This window comes from Phoenix dactylifera, chromosome 5 (genome assembly GCF_051530095.1).
Source record: "Phoenix dactylifera cultivar Ajwa chromosome 5, Ajwa_hap1_PhDact_Kaust_v1.1, whole genome shotgun sequence".
Lineage (NCBI taxonomy): Eukaryota > Viridiplantae > Streptophyta > Magnoliopsida > Arecales > Arecaceae > Phoenix > Phoenix dactylifera.
This window is the reverse complement of record NC_143194.1, coordinates 20435001-20454749: the sequence shown is the minus strand read 5'-3', so window position 1 is coordinate 20454749 and position 19749 is coordinate 20435001. Positions and strand designations below refer to the sequence as shown.

The 19749-nt window shown below is 54.4% G+C and overlaps 2 protein-coding genes across 2 annotated transcripts in view; one reads left to right on the top strand and one right to left on the bottom strand.

The window, feature by feature from the left end:
- Window positions 1–13960: 13960 nt before the first annotated feature.
- LOC103721723 (putative oxidoreductase At4g09670) lies at window positions 13961–16086 on the top strand. The gene is made up of 2 exons (XM_008812035.6): window positions 13961–14757; window positions 15259–16086. The coding sequence occupies exons 1-2, from the start codon at window positions 14296–14298 to the stop codon at window positions 15871–15873; spliced, it is 1077 nt and encodes a 358-aa protein (XP_008810257.1). The 5' UTR covers window positions 13961–14295; the 3' UTR covers window positions 15874–16086.
- A 1677-nt stretch (window positions 16087–17763) lies between these two features.
- Window positions 17764–19749, bottom strand: part of LOC103721724 (putative oxidoreductase At4g09670) — a 3464-nt gene continuing 1478 nt past the window's right edge. The window contains exon 2 of the mRNA XM_008812036.6: window positions 17764–18516. Within this exon, the coding sequence (XP_008810258.2) occupies window positions 17896–18516 (621 nt within the window). The 3' untranslated portion in view covers window positions 17764–17895. The remainder of the gene's footprint in view (window positions 18517–19749) is intronic.

Genomic DNA, 19749 nt, shown 5'->3' with positions numbered 1-19749 from the left:
TATAGCTTAAAAAAAGATTAATTCGACAATTAGATAACAAAAAGAGTTCTAAAAGCTCTTTTACTAATTATGAAATTATTCTACTTTATTTTTCTTCATTTATAACAAATTGTATATCTTATTTCATCAAAACATAGCTTATAATATTTATTATTATAAATGCATATATGAGGGCATACACTAGAATATAGAAAATGATTAGAATCTCTTAAAGGCAAATGATAGATTGCAATGATTAAGCTTCCTTACTACTACTATGCTCATGGATGGAAGAACAACATCAATCATTCCGAAGAAAAATCATTGAAAGATTTCGAACTCTTCAGATTTATTAACAATCTCCACGGCCATGTAGTAGAAGACCACCCTAGACAAATCCAAGTAATAAAGCAGACTGAAATAGAAAAAATTAAAATTAAAATTTCTTGCATATAAACTCACCTAAATATGTGAAACTACATGAATATTTTCGCAAAATATTATTTGTATATATACCCTTATAAATGTTTCCTTTTGCATATATGCTCATTAAGGATATTTCAGTCATTTTTAATTTTAAACCACTAAGTTTTGGACGGCGTTAGATGGTATAGGGATATATGCAAGAAACAAATAAAGAATATACATGCAAAACAAGCATTTTATAAGGGCATACATACAAATATCAATTTTAAAAGGGTATTTATATAGATTTCAATATTTAGAAGGATATATATGCAAGAAAAAAGAAAATTAAAGGGTATACATGCAAAACAAGTATTTTATAAGGATATACATGAAAATATTAATTTTAGTAGAGTATTCACTCAAATTTTAATATTTAAAAGAATATGTATGCAAAATATTCTACTATTTTTATTGTTACGGGGGAACTTAGCCACCATGCCCCACGTGACCGGCACGCGCGCCCAGGAAGACTACGGCTGCCCCTTGATCCAGCAATCCGACCTCGAATCGGATATCTTCAGCTCCGCAGCCCGACCCCGAGTCGGCTGCCCCTTGATCCAGCAATCCGACCTCGGGTCGGATATCTTCAGCTCCGCAGCCCGACCCCGAGTCGGCTGCCCCTTGATCCAGCAATCCGACCTCGGGTCGGATATCTTCGGCTCCGCAGCCCGACCCCGAGTCGGCTGCCCCTTGATCCAGCAATCCGACCCCGAGTCGGCAATCTCTCGACAACAACAGACGGTTCCTCTGAGGCACGCCGCGGCCCCCTGCTCCACTACTCCCTGCAACGGCCGTATCCGGCGCTGCCCCACGATCCCCTGTAACAGCCGTACAAAGCGGAGCTCCACTATGCCCTGCCATGGCTGTACCCATGCCCCACGACGCCCTGTAACGGCCATGTCAGTGGCAGCCCCATCGTGCCACACGATGACGAATCCCCGGAAAAACCCCCCAGCCTGATATATATGAGGCTGGGAGGGAAGGGGGAGGGGAAGATATATCTTCCAGAGTATCATCTCACCTGCTACCTTCTCCTTCTCCTTCTCCTTTAATCTCCTCTGACTTGATCGTCGGAGGGCCCCCACTACCCCGGTGGTGGTGCGAGGCTTGCTTGCAGGTTTCACGGCGGAGGGTGGAGCGCAACCAAAGCAACTCAAAGGGAACCCCGTTCACACCGCTGTGCCAATCGTTCTCGGTTTGGACCACCAGCAACAGTTGGCGCTAGAGGAAGGGTCGGATCTCAGAGCGATCGTAATGGCACGGCGAGGTGGTCGTGGAGCTTCCAATGCTTCCGGTCGCGGGGCCTCTCGCGCCACTGGCCGGGAGGCCGCTGCATCTCCAACACGCTCTCAGCAACACTCCACCGCCCCACCGCCCATTCAGATGGTCGAAGCCGCCCAGTTCGACCAGCTAACCCAGCAGGTTCGCACCCTCGCGGAGGCGGTGCAGAATCTGCAGGGCGCGATGTCCCGGGCGCCACAGCGGGCTCAGGAGCCACTGCTCCCTGAGCGCTCGCCTGTCCTCCTCAACCCGCGCTCCTTCCTCTCCCATGGGGAGGAGCGCCGGCGCGAGGAGGATTCTCGAGCACGGTCTATTCTGCCGGGACCTTCCCATCGGAGCTGCGCGGGGTACGAGAGGCGGGCCCGGGCGCGTTCCCAGACCCCCCAGTCCTCGAGGAACCCGCGCTCCAGTCGGTCCCCCACTCGCCGCTCCTTGTCTCCCACCCACCGGTCGCGCTCCCTGGACCGGCGGGTGGACGATCTCCACCGACAACTCCAGGTCCTGAAGGGCCATTCCAAAGATCCCTTCGCCGATTTAGAGATCTCCTCCCAGCCGGCACTTGCCTCGAGGATCCTGCGAACTCCGAATCCCCCGGGGTTCAAAATGCCGGCGATTGAGCCCTATGACGGCGCGGCAGACCCGCGGGATCACGTCGAGAGTTTCAGGACCCTTATGCTCCTCCACGGAGCATCAGATCCCCTTCTCTGCAAGGCCTTCCCGGCAACCCTCCGTGGCCCGGCGAGGGCGTGGTTCGCCGGGCTGGAGGCTGACTCAATCCGGTCTTTCGACCAGTTCACTCGCCTCTTCATCACTCATTTCGCCGTCAGTAGCCGGCGGCGACTGGTCTCCGACTCCCTCTTTGACGTCCGGCAAAACGAGGGAGAAAGCCTGCGGGATTATCTTACCCGCTTCAACAGGGCTACGCTGGAGGTCCGGAACCTGAGTCAGGAGGTAGCTCTTTCAGCCCTGAAGTGTGGCTTCCGGAAGGGCAGGCTCACCTTCTCCCTGGACAAACGCCTGCCGCGGAGCTTCCCAGAGCTGTTGTCCCGGGCGAACCAGTATGCGGACGCCGAGGAGGCGGCCGCCCACCGGAGCAAGGAGGCTGCCGAGATCCCTCCAAAGCTTGGGAAGAAAAGGCGGAAAGAGGCACGCCGAGGAGGAGCCCGACGCCCCAGCGTCGGCGCAGAAGCCCGACGCCGGCGAAGAACCACGGCGCCCCACGCCCTCGTTCTCCGCCCCGACGTTTCAACCGGTACACCCCTCTCCTGACTCCCCGGGCCCAGATCCTTATGGAGATCAAGGGGCGGGAGGACCTCCCGGCCCCGGGACAAATACGAAGGATCCCTGGAAAGAGGCCCTCCCGGGCGTACTGTGAGTACCACCGAGACCACGGCCACGACACAGAGGACTGCTTCCAGCTTCGGGACGAGATCGAGGCCCTTATCCGTCGGGGGCGTCTCGGTCGATATGTGAGCGACCGATGTCCCCTCGCAGACCCGCGTCCGGCCGACCCGGCTCCTCCGGAGCCTCGGGAGCAGAATCGACCCGTTGCGGGCGTGATCCACACTATCACTGGGGGCTGCTCTCGGCCCGTGAGGAACGCAGGGGGCTCGACGGAAGCGTCAGGGACGGCCGTCGTAAAGAGGCAGAGGGTCGGCAATGTAATCACCTTTTCTGATGAGGATGTAAAGGGGGTTCAGACTCCCCACGATGACGCCATGGTGATCTCCCTCACTATGGCAAACTATGATGTAAGGCGTGTTCTTGTGGATAGTGGAAGCTCAGCTGATATTTTGTTTTACGAGGCCTTCCAAAAGATGAGCTTGTCCAGACAGTTGTTGCACAAAATGTCCACCCCCCTCGTAGGATTCACCGGCGACGCTGTCCCGGCGGAAGGTGTCGTTGAGCTGCCTGTGACTGCGGGCGTCGCACCCGCAGAAGCCACGGTGCGACTCAGGTTCTTGGTCGTCCGTGTTCCCTCGGCCTACAACGCTATCCTCGGGCGACCCGGGCTGAACGCCCTTCGCGCGGTGGTCTCCACGTACCACATGCTCATGCGGTTTCCCACGGCGGTCGGGATCGGAGAGGTCCGAGGTGACCAACCGACCGCACGGCAATGTTTTCTAGCAACCCTCAAAGGGAAGAAGCCCGTGGAAGCCCTAAGCGTCGAGTCCCTTGATGCCAGAGACGAGGTGGCCTTGCGGCAGGGGGAGCCGGCCGAGGGTGTGGTCGAAGTCCCCCTCGAGGAAGGCCGCCCCGACCGGGCGGTCCGGGTCGGCGCCAATCTCGATCCGGGAGCTCGGGCCCGGTTGGTGGAATTCCTCCGAGCCAATACCGATGTATTTGCCTGGTCGGCGGCCGATGTACCTGGGATCGACCCGGAGGTCATTTCTCACGCCCTCAACGTCGACCCGACACACCGATCAATAAAGCAGAAGAAGAGACACTGTGCCCCGGATCGGATCCGGGTGGTCGACCAGGAGGTAGACAAGCTCTTGGAGGCAGGATTCATAAGGGAGGTAAGCTACCCCGAGTGGCTGGCAAATGTTGTACTTGTCCGGAAGGCGAGCGGAAAGTGGAGGATGTGCGTCGACTATACCGACCTGAACAAGGCGTGCCCTAAGGATAGCTTTCCGCTTCCGCGAATAGACCAACTGGTCGACGCGACTTCCGGATATCAGCTGCTGTCTTTCATGGACGCCTTCTCCGGTTACAACCAGATAATGATGGCCCCACAGGACGAGGAGAAAACTGCCTTTATAACAGACCGGGGGCTGTACTGCTACAAGGTAATGCCCTTCGGTCTGAAGAATGCTGGCGCCACTTACCAGCGCCTCGTCAACAAAATCTTCAAAGAGCAAATCGGCCGGAACATGGAGGTGTACGTGGACGATATGCTGGTGAAGAGTCGCCATGCAGACCAGCACATCGCGGATTTGGAGGAGACTTTCACCACCTTGCGGAAGTTTCGCATGAAGCTGAACCCAGCGAAGTGCGCCTTCGGCGCTTCGGCCGGGAGGTTCCTCGGTTTCATTGTCAACCAGCGGGGCATCGAAGCCAACCCGGACAAAATCAAGGCCATCCAAGGTATGTCCCCTCCGACCAAAGTAAAGGAGGTTCAGGAGCTCGCGGGAAGGGTCGCCGCGCTTGGACGATTTGTGGCAAAATCGGCCGAACGCTGCCAACCATTCTTCAAGGTGTTAAAACGCCCGAAAGACTTCCTCTGGACGGCCGAATGTCAAGCAGCATTCGACCAGCTCAAGAAATACCTGGCGTCTCCTCCCCTACTGTCCAAGCCGCAAGAAGGGGAGATGCTCTACCTCTATCTGGCGGTCTCCCCAACCGCGGTCAGTGCGGTGCTGGTTCGGGAAGAGGCAAAGCTCCAGAAGCCCGTGTACTACATCAGCCGGGTCCTACGGGATGCCGAGACGCGGTATACGAAGGCTGAGAAGATCGCCTTCGCGCTGCTGACCGCGACCAGGAGACTTCGCCCCTATTTCCAGGCCTATTCTGTCACCCTCTTAACTGATCAACCACTACGACAGATCCTCAGCAACCCCGGGAATGCGGGACGGCTGGTGAAGTGGGCAATAGAACTCGGTGAGTTCGACATCCACTACCAGCCTCGACCCGCCATCAAGGCCCAGGTGCTCGCGGATTTCCTCGCTGAGTGCACGGTGCAGGAGGCGGAACCTAGACCGCCGGAAACGCCCAGCCTCGACCTCCCGACCTGGACGCTTCACATCGATGGGTCGTCGAACCCCGAGGGTGGAGGAGCCGGGCTGGTCCTTACCAGTCCTGATGGAGTGATAGCCGAGTATGCCTTGAGATTTGGATTTCCAGTGACCAACAACGAGGCGGAGTACGAGCCCCTAGTCACGGGACTCAAACTCACCAGGGAGCTCGGCATCCGGCGTTTGAAGGTCTTCACCGACTCCCAGCTGGTGGTCGGGCAGGTCCGTGGGGAGTTCGAGGCCCGGAGCCCGACCATGCAGAACTACGTCCGGAAGGTGCAAACACTCATTCCCGATCTCGGCAGTGTCGACATCCAGCAGGTCCCCAGAAGCGAAAATGCTAGGGCCGACAGGTTGTCCCGCTTGGTGAGCGCAGAGGCGCACAACTTGTCGAGGGCAATCTACCTGAAGACCCTGGAGGCCCCGAGCATCGGCGAGGCTGGAGCGGTGATGGCGATTGATCCGGAGCCGTCTTGGATGGACCCGCTCGTCGCCTACCTCGCCGAAGGGATCCTCCCTGAAGACGAAGATCAAGCTCGGCGACTTGTCAAGAAGTCCGCCCACTACGTACTCTATGAAGGGAGGCTGTATCGGACCTCGTTTACCGCCCCCCTCTTAAGGTGCCTCCGCCCCTCGGAGGCGGCCTACGTCCTCGGCGAAGTTCACGAGGGCGTTTGCGGATCGCACTTGGGGGCTAGGTCCTTGGCGCACAAGATCATGAGGCAAGGCTATTATTGGCCTACCTTGTTGGAGGACTCAAAGGATCATGTACGGAAATGCGACGCCTGCCAGCGCCACGCCAACGTCCAGAGAGTCCCTTCTGTCCCCTTGGCACCAATCACCGCACCCTGGCCCTTCGCACAGTGGGGAATGGATATCCTCGGACCATTCCCCGTCGCTTCAGCCCAGCGGAAATTCTTGATTGTTGCAATCGACTACTTCACCAAGTGGGTGGAGGCAGAGCCGCTGGCCACTATCACGGAGGCGCAAGTCCGGAAGTTCGTGAAGAAAAACATCATTGTCCGATTTGGGGTACCCCGAGTCCTCATCTCGGATAATGGTCGACAGTTCGACAACAAGCATTTCCGTGATTTCTGCGAGGAGTTCGGGATCGAGCATCGGTTCACATCTGTGTCGCATCCCCAAACCAACGGTGAGGCCGAGGTCACAAATCGGACAATCCTCCAAGGAATTAAGGCGCGAATCGGTCGGACGGGGCAAGCTTGGGTCGAAGAACTCGAGAATGTCCTTTGGGCGTATCGGACCACGCATCGGACCCCTACCGGGGAGACACCTTTCAGCCTAACCTATGGCACGGAAGCGGTTGTTCCCGTGGAGCTCGGACTCCCCTCGCCCCGGGTGGCCGCGCACCGACCCGAGGCCAATTCGGAGCAACTCCGAGGGAACCTGGACCTCTTGGAAGAAGCAAGAGAAATGGCGCAGGTTCGGATGGCGATGTATCAGCGGAGGGTGGCCCGATATTATAACTCCAAGGTCCGACCGAAACTTTTCAGAATCGGAGATCTGGTGCTAAGGCGAGCCAAAGCATCTCAACCCGCGGAAGGTGGGAAGCTGGCGCCAAATTGGGAAGGCCCGTATAGGGTTCGCTGGGTAAACCGACCTGGCTCCTACCAGTTGGAGGCCCTAGACGGTCGAGAAATTCCGAGGAGCTGGAATTCCGCTAACCTGCGGGCGTATTACCAGTAGAACGACAAAGCCAGGAAGACAGTTCGAAAAATGTACAATTCTTTTCATTTCAATAATTCCTGGTTACAATGGCGTGTTCGTGTGATTACAAAGAATTCCCAGAGGGGGATTGGGGAGTAAAGAAAATAAGGAAGAGGTGGGGACTCCGTAGAGTTGAAGATCCGGGATCCCGAACCCTCCACCCGAAGCAGCTGCAACCCCGCCGGGCGTGGGTGCTTCTCCCCGGAGGCGCCGTCGACGCCTCACGCAAAAGACGAAGAGCCGGCACGGACGAAGAAGAAGTGGACGAAGGAGGAGTTCACGCTGCCTCTAGAGGAACGCCACCTCCAAGGGATATTCCGGTCCTCCCCAGAAGAAGGGGAGGGAAGGAATACAAGGGAGAAGAGCGCGAGGAAGCGTGATCCCGGATGAAACGCCTAGAGCGGAGTTCCGCCGGGGAGAACCTCCTTGTTGATCCCAGATGAAACGGCTAGTTGGCGGAAGTCGCGAGGGGCGCGCCTCCCGTTCCTCCGGCAGGGGTTTCCCAGCCACACGCCGGAGAGGAGGTCCACGATCCATGGCAACCAGAATAGCTCCGGCTTGGGAGGCTCCACCGCACCTGCACTTATATTTATAGCCAAACTGTGGCCCCCCGGTCGTTCCGATGCGGGTGGCTCCAATAAAGGCGGGCGCACCGAATCCGGAGCCGTTCCAGCTCTCGAGGCGTATCCTCCCATGATCTCCTAAGCGTCGTTCTCCTTATTTACATTCTTCATGCAGGACACTCCGGGCGGTGTGTATCCCACGGCCCACGTATCTCCGCTCGCGCCCAGGCCGCATCCGCCTCGAAGAGCGCGCGTATCGCGGCCGCTTAACTGACACTCCTTGCAAGCAGCAACTGGCGATCCGATTTCCCAGGTAACGCCTCAATTAGCATTTAATACCCTTCTGGTGTTCCCCAGGCGACGCTTGGAGAATAGGAGAAACACGATCGTAGCTGGCCACAGAGAAATCCCGTCGAGCGGCAAGCGACAGGCGCGTGGCCAACGAGCGGAATTTCCCGAGGCTCGGCCCTCGGATGCCAGGCTAACCCGATGATCATCCCGGGAGCAGACTAGCCTGAAGCCCCGACCGGTCGCCTCGGCTTGCGCCAGCCTTGGCCGACCAACGAGCGAAATTCCCCGAGGCTCGGTACTCGGATGCCAGGCTAACCCGATGATCATCCCGGGAGCAGACTAGCCTGAAGCCCCGACCGGTCGCCTCGGCTTGCGCCAGCCTTGGCCGACCAACGAGCGGAATTTTCCGAGGCTCGGCCCTCGGATGCCAGGCTAACCCGATGATCATCCCGGGAGCAGACTAGCCTGAAGCCCCGACCGGTCGCCTCGGCTTGCGCCAGCCTTGGCCGACCAACGAGCGGAATTCCCCGAGGCTCGGCCCTCGGATGCCAGGCTAACCCGATGATCATCCCGGGAGCAGACTAGCCTGAAGCTCCGACCGGTCGCCTCGGCTTGCGCCAGCCTTGGCCGACCAACGAGCGGAATTCCCCGAGGCTCGGTCCTCGGATGCCAGGCTAACCCGATGATCATCCCGGAAGCAGACTAGCCTGAAGCCCCGACCGGTCGCCTCGGCTTGCGCCAGCCTTGGCCGACCAACGAGCGGAATTTTCCGAGGCTCGGCCCTCGGATGCCAGGCTAACCCGATGATCATCCCGGGAGCAGACTAGCCTGAAGCCCCGACCGGTCGCCTCGGCTTGCGCCAGCCTTGGCCGACCAACGAGCGGAATTTTTCGAGGCTCGGCCCTCGGATGCCAGGCTAACCCGATGATCATCCTGGGAGCAGACTAGCCTGAAGCCCCGACCGGTCGCCTCGGCTTGCGCCAGCCTTGGCCGACCAACGAGCGGAATTCCCCGAGGCTCGGTCCTCGGATGCCAGGCTAACCCGATGATCATCCCGGGAGCAGACTAGCCTGAAGCCCCGACCGGTCGCCTCGGCTTGCGCCAGCCTTGGCCGACCAACGAGCGGAATTCCCTGAGGCTCGGCCCTCGGATGCCAGGCTAACCCGATGATCATCCCGGGAGCAGACTAGCCTGAAGCCCCGACCGGTCGCCTCGGCTTGCGCCAGCCTTGGCCGACCAACGAGCGGAATTCCCCGAGGCTCGGCCCTCGGATGCCAGGCTAACCCGATGATCATCCCGGGAGCAGACTAGCCTGAAGCCCCGACCGGTCGCCTCGGCTTGCGCCAGCCTTGGCCGACCAATGAGCGGAATTTCCTGAGGCCTAACCCTCGGATGCCTGGCCTAGCGCCGGAAGAATTTACTGAGGCCTAACCCTCGGATGCCTGGCCTAGCGCCGGAAGAATTTCTGAGGCCTAACCCTCGGATGCCTGGCCTAGCGCCGGAAGAATTTCCTGAGGCCTAACCCTCGGATGCCTGGCCTAGCGCCGGAAGAATTTCCTGAGGCCTAAACCTCGGATGCCTGGCCTAGCGCCGGAAGAATTTCCTGAGGCCTAACCCTCGGATGCCTGGCCTAGCGCCGGAAGAATTTCCTGAGGCCTAACCCTCGGATGCCTGGCCTAGCGCCGGAAGGATTTCTTGAGGCCTAACCCTCGGATGCCTGGCCTAGCGCCGGAAGAATTTCCTGAGGCCTAACCCTCGGATGCCTGGCCTAGCGTCGGAAGAATTTCCTGAGGCCTAACCCTCGGATGCCTGGCCTAGCGCCGGAAGGATTTCCTGAGGCCTAACCCTCGGATGCCTGGCCTAGTGCCGGAGAAACTTCAAGAGTCAGGAGTCGGCGAGACGCTACCAAGAGTTAAAAAGAGGAAGGACAAAACTGAAATGAGGAAACACTTTGTTTGCATTAACTTTCGTTGCATCAGGGCCGAGACCCATACAACATGACAAAACGCCAACATACAAAGAAAAGAACAAAGAAAAATACAGAGGGTCAGCTTGGAGGAACCCCTGGGTCGGGAACGGGGAGCACACCCGCAAGGGGTAGGGAGACAGTTGGAGAATCAGCAGGCAATGGCATCGAAGGGGAGTCGAGGAGGGAGACCCCACTCAGGTCAATTCCGGGGTATTTAGTGGACACCCTTGCCAGGCCTTCATCGAAGCCTAAGGCAAAGGAGTCGGACCCCGCATCCGACATGTCACGGATGAACTCGGCGGACTGACGATAGGCCTGTACCGCCTGACGCCCGATTTCCGCGCTCTTCTCGGCCAGCGCCGCCTCCGCTCGCTCCGTAATCTGAGCTTTCGCCTCCATGACCTTCGCCACAATCCGGTCGTCCGCCTCGGAGGAGATCCTCAGCAGATCGGCCCGAGCCTCCATGTGCTTCGCCTCGGCAGCAACGCGAGCAGCCTCAGCCTCCTCCAGGCGCGAATGAAGCTCCTGGTTGCTCGCGCGGGACTCCTCCAAGGCCGATTCCAATTCGGCCAGCTTGGCTTCAAGAGATCGGGCTCGGTTGCGGGCGTTGTCGGCTGACTGCTGGGCCTTCTCCCACCTCTCCCGGAAGTCGGCAGCCTTCCGGGACTGCTCTTCGGCCCGCTCCTCCGCCTTCCTGATCTCGCCTTCGAGACCCGAGGCAACCTTGAGTTGCTCCTGAGTCTCCAACAGTTGCCTCTCGAGGGCGGCGAAGCCGAGTACCCGCTCTTCGGCCACCTGGAGCCTCGTCTCGAGGTCCCTGGTCGTCCTCCCCGCCGCAGCCTGGCCTCCCTCCTCTACAGCTTTCAGTCGGCTCTCGGCCCTCGCCAGAAGCCTCGCCTGTTCCTCGTGGCTCTCCTCCAGACGGATCATGTACTGGGCGAGCTAAGAGATAGGAAAAATGAGGGCGTCAGGCGGGGATCAATAGAGCCTATAAATGACGAAAGCGGCCAGAAGAACACTCACCGACATGAGACAGACGTAGCTGGCAGCCCCGACGTCAGGGATCCCCATCTGCCGGACCCGCCTACGGTCACTCTCCAGCAGCACCGTCTCGATGAGGTTTCGGGCGCCGGCGAAAGTGAAGGCTGACCCCGACTTCGCCCCGGAGCCGGACGGTGGTTCTGCGGCCTTACCCTTACCCATTGCTTGGGGGAGAGTCGTGCTGACCGTGCTCGGGGCGGGGGCCGCTCCAGAAATCGACAGGGTCCCGCTCGGCCGGGGCCTCGGCGCGCTCCTTCTCGTATCATCCGAAGCCGACCGAGTCGAAGGCCGGGTTGGGGACCGATCGCGTCCGGCCCGGCCGTCTCGGGCGCGCCCGGGTGACGCCTCCGGAAAAGCGGTAGTCTCATCACCGGAGGGCTGATACGGCGTCAACTGTCGGTCCAAGCCCGCGGCGTCCCCCTGACCGGTGGGTCCGGACCCGTCTGTCGGCGTCGGAGTCGCCTGCTGGCGGGACTTCTTCGCCGGTGGGACCCCGCTCGGAGGAGTCCGTTTCTTCCTCCGGACCGCTTCCAGTAGGGACGCCCTACTGACAGCCGTCGCCTTGTCCGACCGCATGACGTCGTCGATTTCTGCAAAAAGGACGAGATGGTCGGAGACTGAGAAACTGATGGAAAGAAGAAACGAAAGAGGAGAAAAGAGCTAAAAAAGAAGTGGTGGCGGGCTCACGGTCGGCGGGGACCAAGCTCAGACCGACGTTCACCAAGGCATCCTCGGAAATAAGGCGGGCCACCGGGGGAAGCCGGCCCTCGGCAACCAGCCCCCTCAAGACGGCAACGCCATCGGACTCCTCCCTCGACAACCTCGATAAGCCGATCGGGGACTTCATCGGCGTCTCCCAGGTTGCCCCGATTCCCCAAGAGGGATCTACGTCAATGAAAAAGAAACGCTCCTTCCAGCCGTGAATGGAGGAAGGAGCATCCTTGACGAGGCCGCACCCTCGCCGCGCCGCAAAGCACCACCACCCTCTGTCCCGGTGGTGGCCGCTCAGGCCGTAGCATTCCCAAAAGACGTTCAGGGTGGCGGGAACCTCGTGCATGCGGCAGAGAACCTGGAAGGCCGTCAGGGTACGCCATGAGTTCGGCACCAGTTGCGTCGGCGCCATTCTTAAACCCCGAAGCACCTGCACGACTAAGTCCGAGGAGGGAAAGCGGAACCCAGCCCGAAGGATGTCCTCATTGATGGCGACCTTCCCTGGAGGAGGATGGGACATCCTCTCCTCAGGCCCCGGGAGCGTAATGTTGCAGGCTTCGGGAAGGTGGTACCGGGCCACGAACCTATCTAGGTCTTCAGGGACCAGCTCCGACCGAAGGCGGTCCGCCCTTACTTCGTCCATCCCTAATGGCCAGTGAACCTACGGTCAGGACGGGGTCAAGAGGGGGGAAGGCACCGGAACGGCTGGAGTACACTAACACGAAAAGAGAAAGTACGGAGAGCCCTAAATTGAAGAGTGGGGCAACTCACCGGAAAGGGAGGAAGAACGGCTCCGAGAGCGTCAAAGGAGGAGCGAACGAACAGTTCGGCGGCAACGGCAGCGGCACAAGGGAGAAACTTGAAGATGTCTGTGAAGAGAAAGGCGGACGGGGGAGGGCCCCCGGTTAAATAGGCGGAAAGGCGGGTGACGCCTCGGTGACGCCAGAGGACGCCTGGCTGCCGAAAGTTTGTTCGCGCCCCAAAGGCGAATCGACGCCATTAAGGAAGGATGTCCGCCGAAATCCGCAGACCGCCAGATCAGCGACAACTGCCATACGCCATAAAGAAGGCGGAAAGCTCGGAGCGCGCGCGCTTTTCCGAGGGATGGCGGCAATCTCGAAGCATCACTCCCTTCACCCGTTCCCCTCCTGGTTCCAGGCTCGGGAGTGGGGGGCTACTGTTACGGGGGAACTTAGCCACCATGCCCCACGTGACCGGCACGCGCGCCCAGGAAGACTACGGCTGCCCCTTGATCCAGCAATCCGACCTCGAGTCGGATATCTTCAGCTCCGCAGCCCGACCCCGAGTCGGCTGCCCCTTGATCCAGCAATCCGACCTCGAGTCGGATATCTTCAGCTCCGCAGCCCGACCCCGAGTCGGCTGCCCCTTGATCCAGCAATCCGACCTCGGGTCGGATATCTTCAGCTCCGCAGCCCGGCCCCGAGTCGGCTGCCCCTTGATCCAGCAATCCGACCTCGGGTCGGATATCTTCGGCTCCGCAGCCCGACCCCGAGTCGGCTGCCCCTTGATCCAGCAATCCGACCCCGAGTCGGCAATCTCTCGACAACAACAGACGGTTCCTCTGAGGCACGCCGCGGCCCCCTGCTCCACTACTCCCTGCAACGGCCGTATCCGGCGCTGCCCCACGATCCCCTGTAACAGCCGTACAAAGCGGAGCTCCACTATGCCCTGCCATGGCTGTACCCAGCGCTGCCCCACGACGCCCTGTAACGGCCATGTCAGTGGCAGCCCCATCGTGCCACACGATGACGAATCCCCGGAAAAACCCCCCAGCCTGATATATATGAGGCTGGGAGGGAAGGAGGAGGGTAAGATATATCTTCCAGAGTATCATCTCACCTGCTACCTTCTCCTTCTCCTTCTCCTTTAATCTCCTCTGACTTGATCGTCGGAGGGCCCCCACTACCCCGGTGGTGGTGCGAGGCTTGCTTGTAGGTTTCACGGCGGAGGGTGGAGCGCAACCAAAGCAACTCAAAGGGAACCCCGTTCACACCGCTGTGCCAATCGTTCTCGATTTGGACCACCAGCAACATTTATATTTTTATATTTTTATATTTTTTGGTTTTTTTTTTTCCTTTTCGCGAACCAAATGAGTCCTAAGTTTAAAAGTCCTAAAGGATCGAGAATTAAAAAAAAAAAGCGCAAGGTGAACTGGGTGTTAAAAAAGTTCAAAAAAAAAAAAAGAGTTAAAGAGCCTGCCGATCTTGATGCCCCCTTTTCGGCCCTTTCTCCTACTATCACCACCGTCGCAGCCTCCAGTCTGCCGCTCGCCACCATAGCACGCTCCCTTCACCCGTCCATGCGTGCCCGTCGAGAGGAGAGGAGGAGGATAACCTGGAGATATTATTGTGAGACTGGGGCCAGCCTATGGCCCACTCTCATGGGATGGCTCGGCCCGGTAGGCTGAGGTGGCCCAGTCCCCTTAAAGCCCCGAATATTGGTAAAGCGAGCATGCCAAACCAAACGAGACTAGAAAGTGCGGAACTTCTGAACTCTTCCGGCAAAAGCAATGGCGGAGCACCCTATCCGGTTCGGCATCCTGGGGTGCGCGAACATCGCCCGCAAGCTCTCCCGGGCCATCTCTCTCTCCCCCAACGCCACCGTCGTCGCCGTCGGCAGCCGCTCCCTCGACAAGGCCCAGCGCTTCATCGCCGACAACGGCCTCCCGCCGGCCACCCGCGCCCACGGCTCCTACGAGGCCGTGCTCGACGACCCGGCCGTCGACGCCGTCTACGTGCCGCTCCCCACCAGCCTCCATGAGCGCTGGGCGGTGGCCGCGGCGGAGCGCGGGAAGCACGTGCTCCTCGAGAAGCCCACGGCGCTGTCCGTCGCCGAGCTGGACCGGATCCTGGAGGCCTGCGCATCCACCGGCGTGCAGTTCATGGACGGCACCATGTGGCTCCACCACCCGCGGACGGCCAGGATGAAGGAGCTCTTGTCCGATGCCGGCCGCTTCGGACCCCCCAAAGTGGTAACTGCCACCCGCTTTCCCACACCACCTTATCCAGTGTTTCAGTGTCCCTCCTATACACCATGGACATACACCACACCATAGGTACCCCATCCATCACTGCATGAAATTTTACTCTTAACGAGGACAACAGGTACGTAACATTTGATTCAGCCAAGATGCATGGTTTAACGGATCCAGGACGGTGCTGCTCTAGTACAATGTTTTGCTTGTTACCATGATTTGGTATGCTGGACTATAGAAAAGACCAACCATATTGTAATGGTTGCTGCAATGTACGCGGCTATCAAGGGCAAACGACTGAGATAAATGGTATTAGCATGTCATTTTTTTCCTTTGGTCATAGAAATTTCCATTGAGATTGTTTGTCGCCATTAGTTGGCCTAAATGAATCGTGTGAGCTTGCTGAGCAACTCGCCCTCTTCTTGCTCGCTATCATCACCTCTGCTACACTTTTGCTGCTTGCTTTATCATTTTTATTTTTATTTTTTCCATGGTCAGGTCCACAGCTCGTTCTCCTTCCTAGCTTCCTCAGAATTTCTGAATAAAGACATAAGAACGAAGCCTGACTTGGACTCTTTGGGAGCACTTGGAGACCTGGGCTGGTACTGCATTGGAGCCATCCTGTGGGCAGTTGGCTACGAGCTCCCTGCCTTTGTTACAGCTCTCCCAGCCCTCCATCTCAACCAAGCAGGGGTCATCCTCTCTTGCGCCTCTTCTTTCCACTGGGATGACGGCAAGGTGGCCACCTTCCACTGCTCCTTCCTCTCCCAAGTAACAATGGACCTCTCCGTTCACGGGACCATGGGCTCCCTCCAGGTGGAGGATCTCGCCATCCCATACCAGGAGGACTCAGCTTCCTTTGAGTTCAATTCTGGCGCACATTTTGCTGAGCTCCACATTGGTTGGTCCCCGAAGCCCGACAAGGTCACGGTGGCAGCTGATCTTCCCCAAGAAGCTCTTATGGTTTCGGAATTTGCTAGGCTAGTTCAGATGATTCGGAGTTCTCATCGCCGCCCAGACCCTAAATGGCCGGACATTAGCCGGAGAACACAGCTGCTCGTGGATGCTGTCAAGCAATCAATTGAGAACAATTTCAAGCCAGTGAACCTGTGATTGTAGTGAAATGGTTAACCCAAAAATTGTGCAAAAGCTATGTAGTCGAGAAGATGAGCAAGGTCCGTACTTTGCTTCAATTAGATGTATGATGTTGGGTATTGCCTTTCAAATGCTCCATGAAGAACTCACAAACTCTTCTGTTTTTGTAATAATAATAAAAAACTCAGCTTCATGTACCTTGCTTAGGTTCAATGAATCTTATTACAATCATGCTGAATTGCTCAATAAAGCTTATTCCAATCTAATGATACTGTGCAATGACCCTGCAACAAGTCTTGGGTAAGTATCAGGTTCATGGTACATGATCTGTCACCTTACATGACTGCTTGATCACCAATTCGGAACATCCGCAATTGCTACATATTCTGACAGTAGTTGCTGCTCAATCACATTCAGTAGAGCACTGATCTCAAGTGATAGAAAACCTAATTAAGTGTCCCCATGAATCATATATATTTTTATTCTCTTCAGGTTCAGTTAACACAAGTGTCTTCCCTTCACATACAAGGAACAAAATCTATTCCTTATATACCATTAAACTCAAGTTTATGAACGCTCACAAACATCCATCTTCACTGTTAAAACCATAACATCTTCTATATTAATATATCCTACTTAGTTTAATTGTTACTTTGAGGGAAATCTGTAAAAGAAGTTTACATTTCAATATTGAATGTCATTTACTACATTATATAAACAATGACTCCAGTTTGAAAGAGCATGACTAGCAGTTTCTCTTATTAATGTGACAACTTCTCACATGTATTGCATTTGTCCTGCTCTATTTTCAAAATGTGAGAAGCTTAGTTCCTTTTCATCATCGTTGTTGCTTTTATGTTTTTATTTCCCTACAAACTAGTGAAATAGCAATGGGGATTATTTCTGCAGACAGCTTTTCTACAATATTTCTATTATTTCTTGCTTTTATTTTCACTTTTTTTTTAACTTAATAAATCTTTGTTACCAAAAGCTCTAAAGATTTTACAAGAATTTCAAGAACAAAAGGCTTTCATCAATGTTGTTCGGTCTTGTTTGTTATCTTTCTTGGATTTCTGAAAACAACTTAAAACAGCAGCAGCACCAAATGGGTCCTGATTTACTTGCACCAATATCTTGCTCTTCACTTACTAGTTTCCGGCGTCTGCAGTAGATGTGCACCATTCAAAAGCATTTCAACAGTCCATGATCAGTTTTTACTTAAATCTCTTTGAGTCTATTTAGTTTTAACAATCATTACCGTTGCTGGTTTTCAAATTCTTGTCAAGTCATAACCTTTCTAAAGACCTCTTCTTTTTTTTTTTTTTTGGTTGGGGGGGGGGACAAAAAATAGTGCTTTATTTGGGAATCCCATTCCCAGCTAGAATAGCATCTAGCTCAATGAGATTCATAAATGACTCAACAGATGCTCTCAGATTTTACCAAAAAGGAAGGTTCTAAATTTTTATCTCGGGATCTTTTTTTCTTTCCTGAAATTCAGTGAGAATTAGTTTGATTGTTACTACCAGAAACTTTTTTGTCAGACAGATCAGGTGGCCTTAACTCTGATATCACAGTCAGACAGATTCCGTGGTCTTTAACTCTCATATTACAGGCAGTTCTCCAGAACATGACCTGATCAATTCTGGCAGCCGTCGGGTGCTGTAGAGGACTCTGCGGTGCAAACTGTGCACCTCAGAGGATCCACGCTCCAGCTTTTAACGATATCGAAAGCTTCATAGATACTGTCATTTGTATCTTTTAGTTTGATCGTATTAATCCTGCTAGCATGCTGAATTGCATACCATCTGACTAATGCAATCAGACAGAATTGTCTAAATGACACCATTCAACAACTCTTAGCAGTGAAACCTGTTCAGTTAAAGCAAAATCGACCTATCACACCAAACAAGCAAACAGCTTTATCAGCATGATCTTTCATTTATTCAGCAAAGACCACAACAAAAGTTATCAGCATTTCAAACATCGTGGAGTACTTGTCAACACAATGAGATCATAGGGCATAACTGAGGGGAATATCCACTAACCAGTAATGCTAACAGGTTCAAACCCCTTCTCAATCGATTCTTTTACTGCATCAAGCACCAGTTGTGTCTTTCTGGTGATGGTAGGCCATTTTTCATCTGGCTTGCAACCAGAATCTCTTATGCTTCCTGCCAACCTTGAGAACTCCAGGATCATGAGGGCTTCCTGCGGAAGGTCAGTTGAGATGACATGCTCACTAGGCAGTGGTAGCCATCCAGTGACGAGCTCCTTAAAGCCTGAATCTGTAGCAAACCTGAATTTAGCAGTGGTTTCCTCGAAAGGAATCACAAAGTCACTTAAATGAAGGGTTCCTCTTGTTCCCACAACAGAGACTTCCATTGTCAGATGAGAGAGGAAAGAGCAGTGGAAGGTCGCGACTTTGCCATCATCCCATACAAGAGTAGCCCCACATGACAAGATTACACCAGCTCGATTCTTCACAGAGCCATGGTGCGCAATTGCAGTTTTGGGCAGTTCGTAGTCGGCAGCCCATAGGACTGAGCGGATGCAGTACCACCCAACATCACCAAGAGCCCCAAGGGCATCAAGATCAGGCTTCACACGGATGTCATTCTGAAGGAAATCAGGGTCTCCACAAAAGGTGAAGATGGTGTGAATCTGCCAGCCCCATAAAATAATTAAATATCATTTCACATACACTTGAGATATCATTCGTTACTTTTAATGTGAAAGATCTGGCATATAGAACATTAAAGAAATTCACAGTTGAGGGCTACTAAAGAATCAACAAATGAGTGACGCACCATAATCTGTATCCCTGAGGTGCCAATAAGATCCCAAGATAATGTTTATGAGAGCATAGAAACAATGGATGGGATCAAAATGGAAAATGCAAAACTCAAGATACAGCTGATTAAAGTGTGTGCTCTGACGAGCAAAAGACCATCTGCAACAGCGGTGCAGTATATGACGACAAAAATTTCCCAACTTTTACCTGCAAAGGCAGACAAAGAACTATACACTCAATATATTGATTTTGTTATGATTCTTCTGCAGATACCTTCATTTAGACCCGCTGAAGGAAAAGCACAACTTAAAAGGGGCCTCACTTAGCAGAAAATTGAGAACAGTCGGGTATAATTTAGGCCTTGTAGGTGGAGGGATGACAGACATAAGGAAGAGCACACATTTCTCTTCTCTCCCTCTTTGTGAAGACCTACATGTGTGCTAATAATTGGAAAAATGGCTCCATCTCCAAGTTTGCAGACCATTAAAAGCAATCCTACACAATCTAGGGTAAGAGCATATCAGACAAGTTTCCCCTATGACATGGAAATAACACAAAAAGCTAATTGCTGAGCCATTCCCAACCCAATAAAAGCTCCTTTATGAAAACTGTGGCACCAAAAATAGACTCACAAGGACAAACTGAAAACTAAAACCAGTTACGAGATGAATTCATCCAAAAATGGTACATATGTTTGCTCAGAAAAGTAGGGAATAATCTACAAGCAGATCATGGTTAGTGTAATATCACCATCGAACCCTTTTTAGGCTATGATACCTAAATGCTCATGGAAAGTGCCCTAAGATATGCATTACCAACTTTCATGATCTTCTATAATAGAGTTCAATGTCTTTGGCAAAAATCTTTGATAAATATAATTGTATGGGAACGAAAGGGAAAGTTCTCAGTTCTCATCTAAAAAGCCTTTGATTTAAAAGAAGTCTTGAAGGACTTGGAGGCCTGGATGTACTGCAAGAATACTTGCTCAAAGACCACTTTGGATAGAGAGAACATGAAAGACAAAAAGACAGAGAAAATGGAGAATATAACGACAAATTTAAGTGAGGGTTTATTGAAAAGAAGATAACTCAAGCATCCAAAGA

Coding starts and splice junctions, on each gene's coding strand:
- LOC103721723 (XM_008812035.6), top strand. CDS start 14,296: ATGGCGGAGCACCCTATCCGGTTCGGCATCCTGGGGTGCGCGAACATC. Junction 14,758..15,258: donor GCTTCGGACCCCCCAAAGTG/GTAACTGCCACC, acceptor TTCCATGGTCAG/GTCCACAGCTCGTTCTCCTT.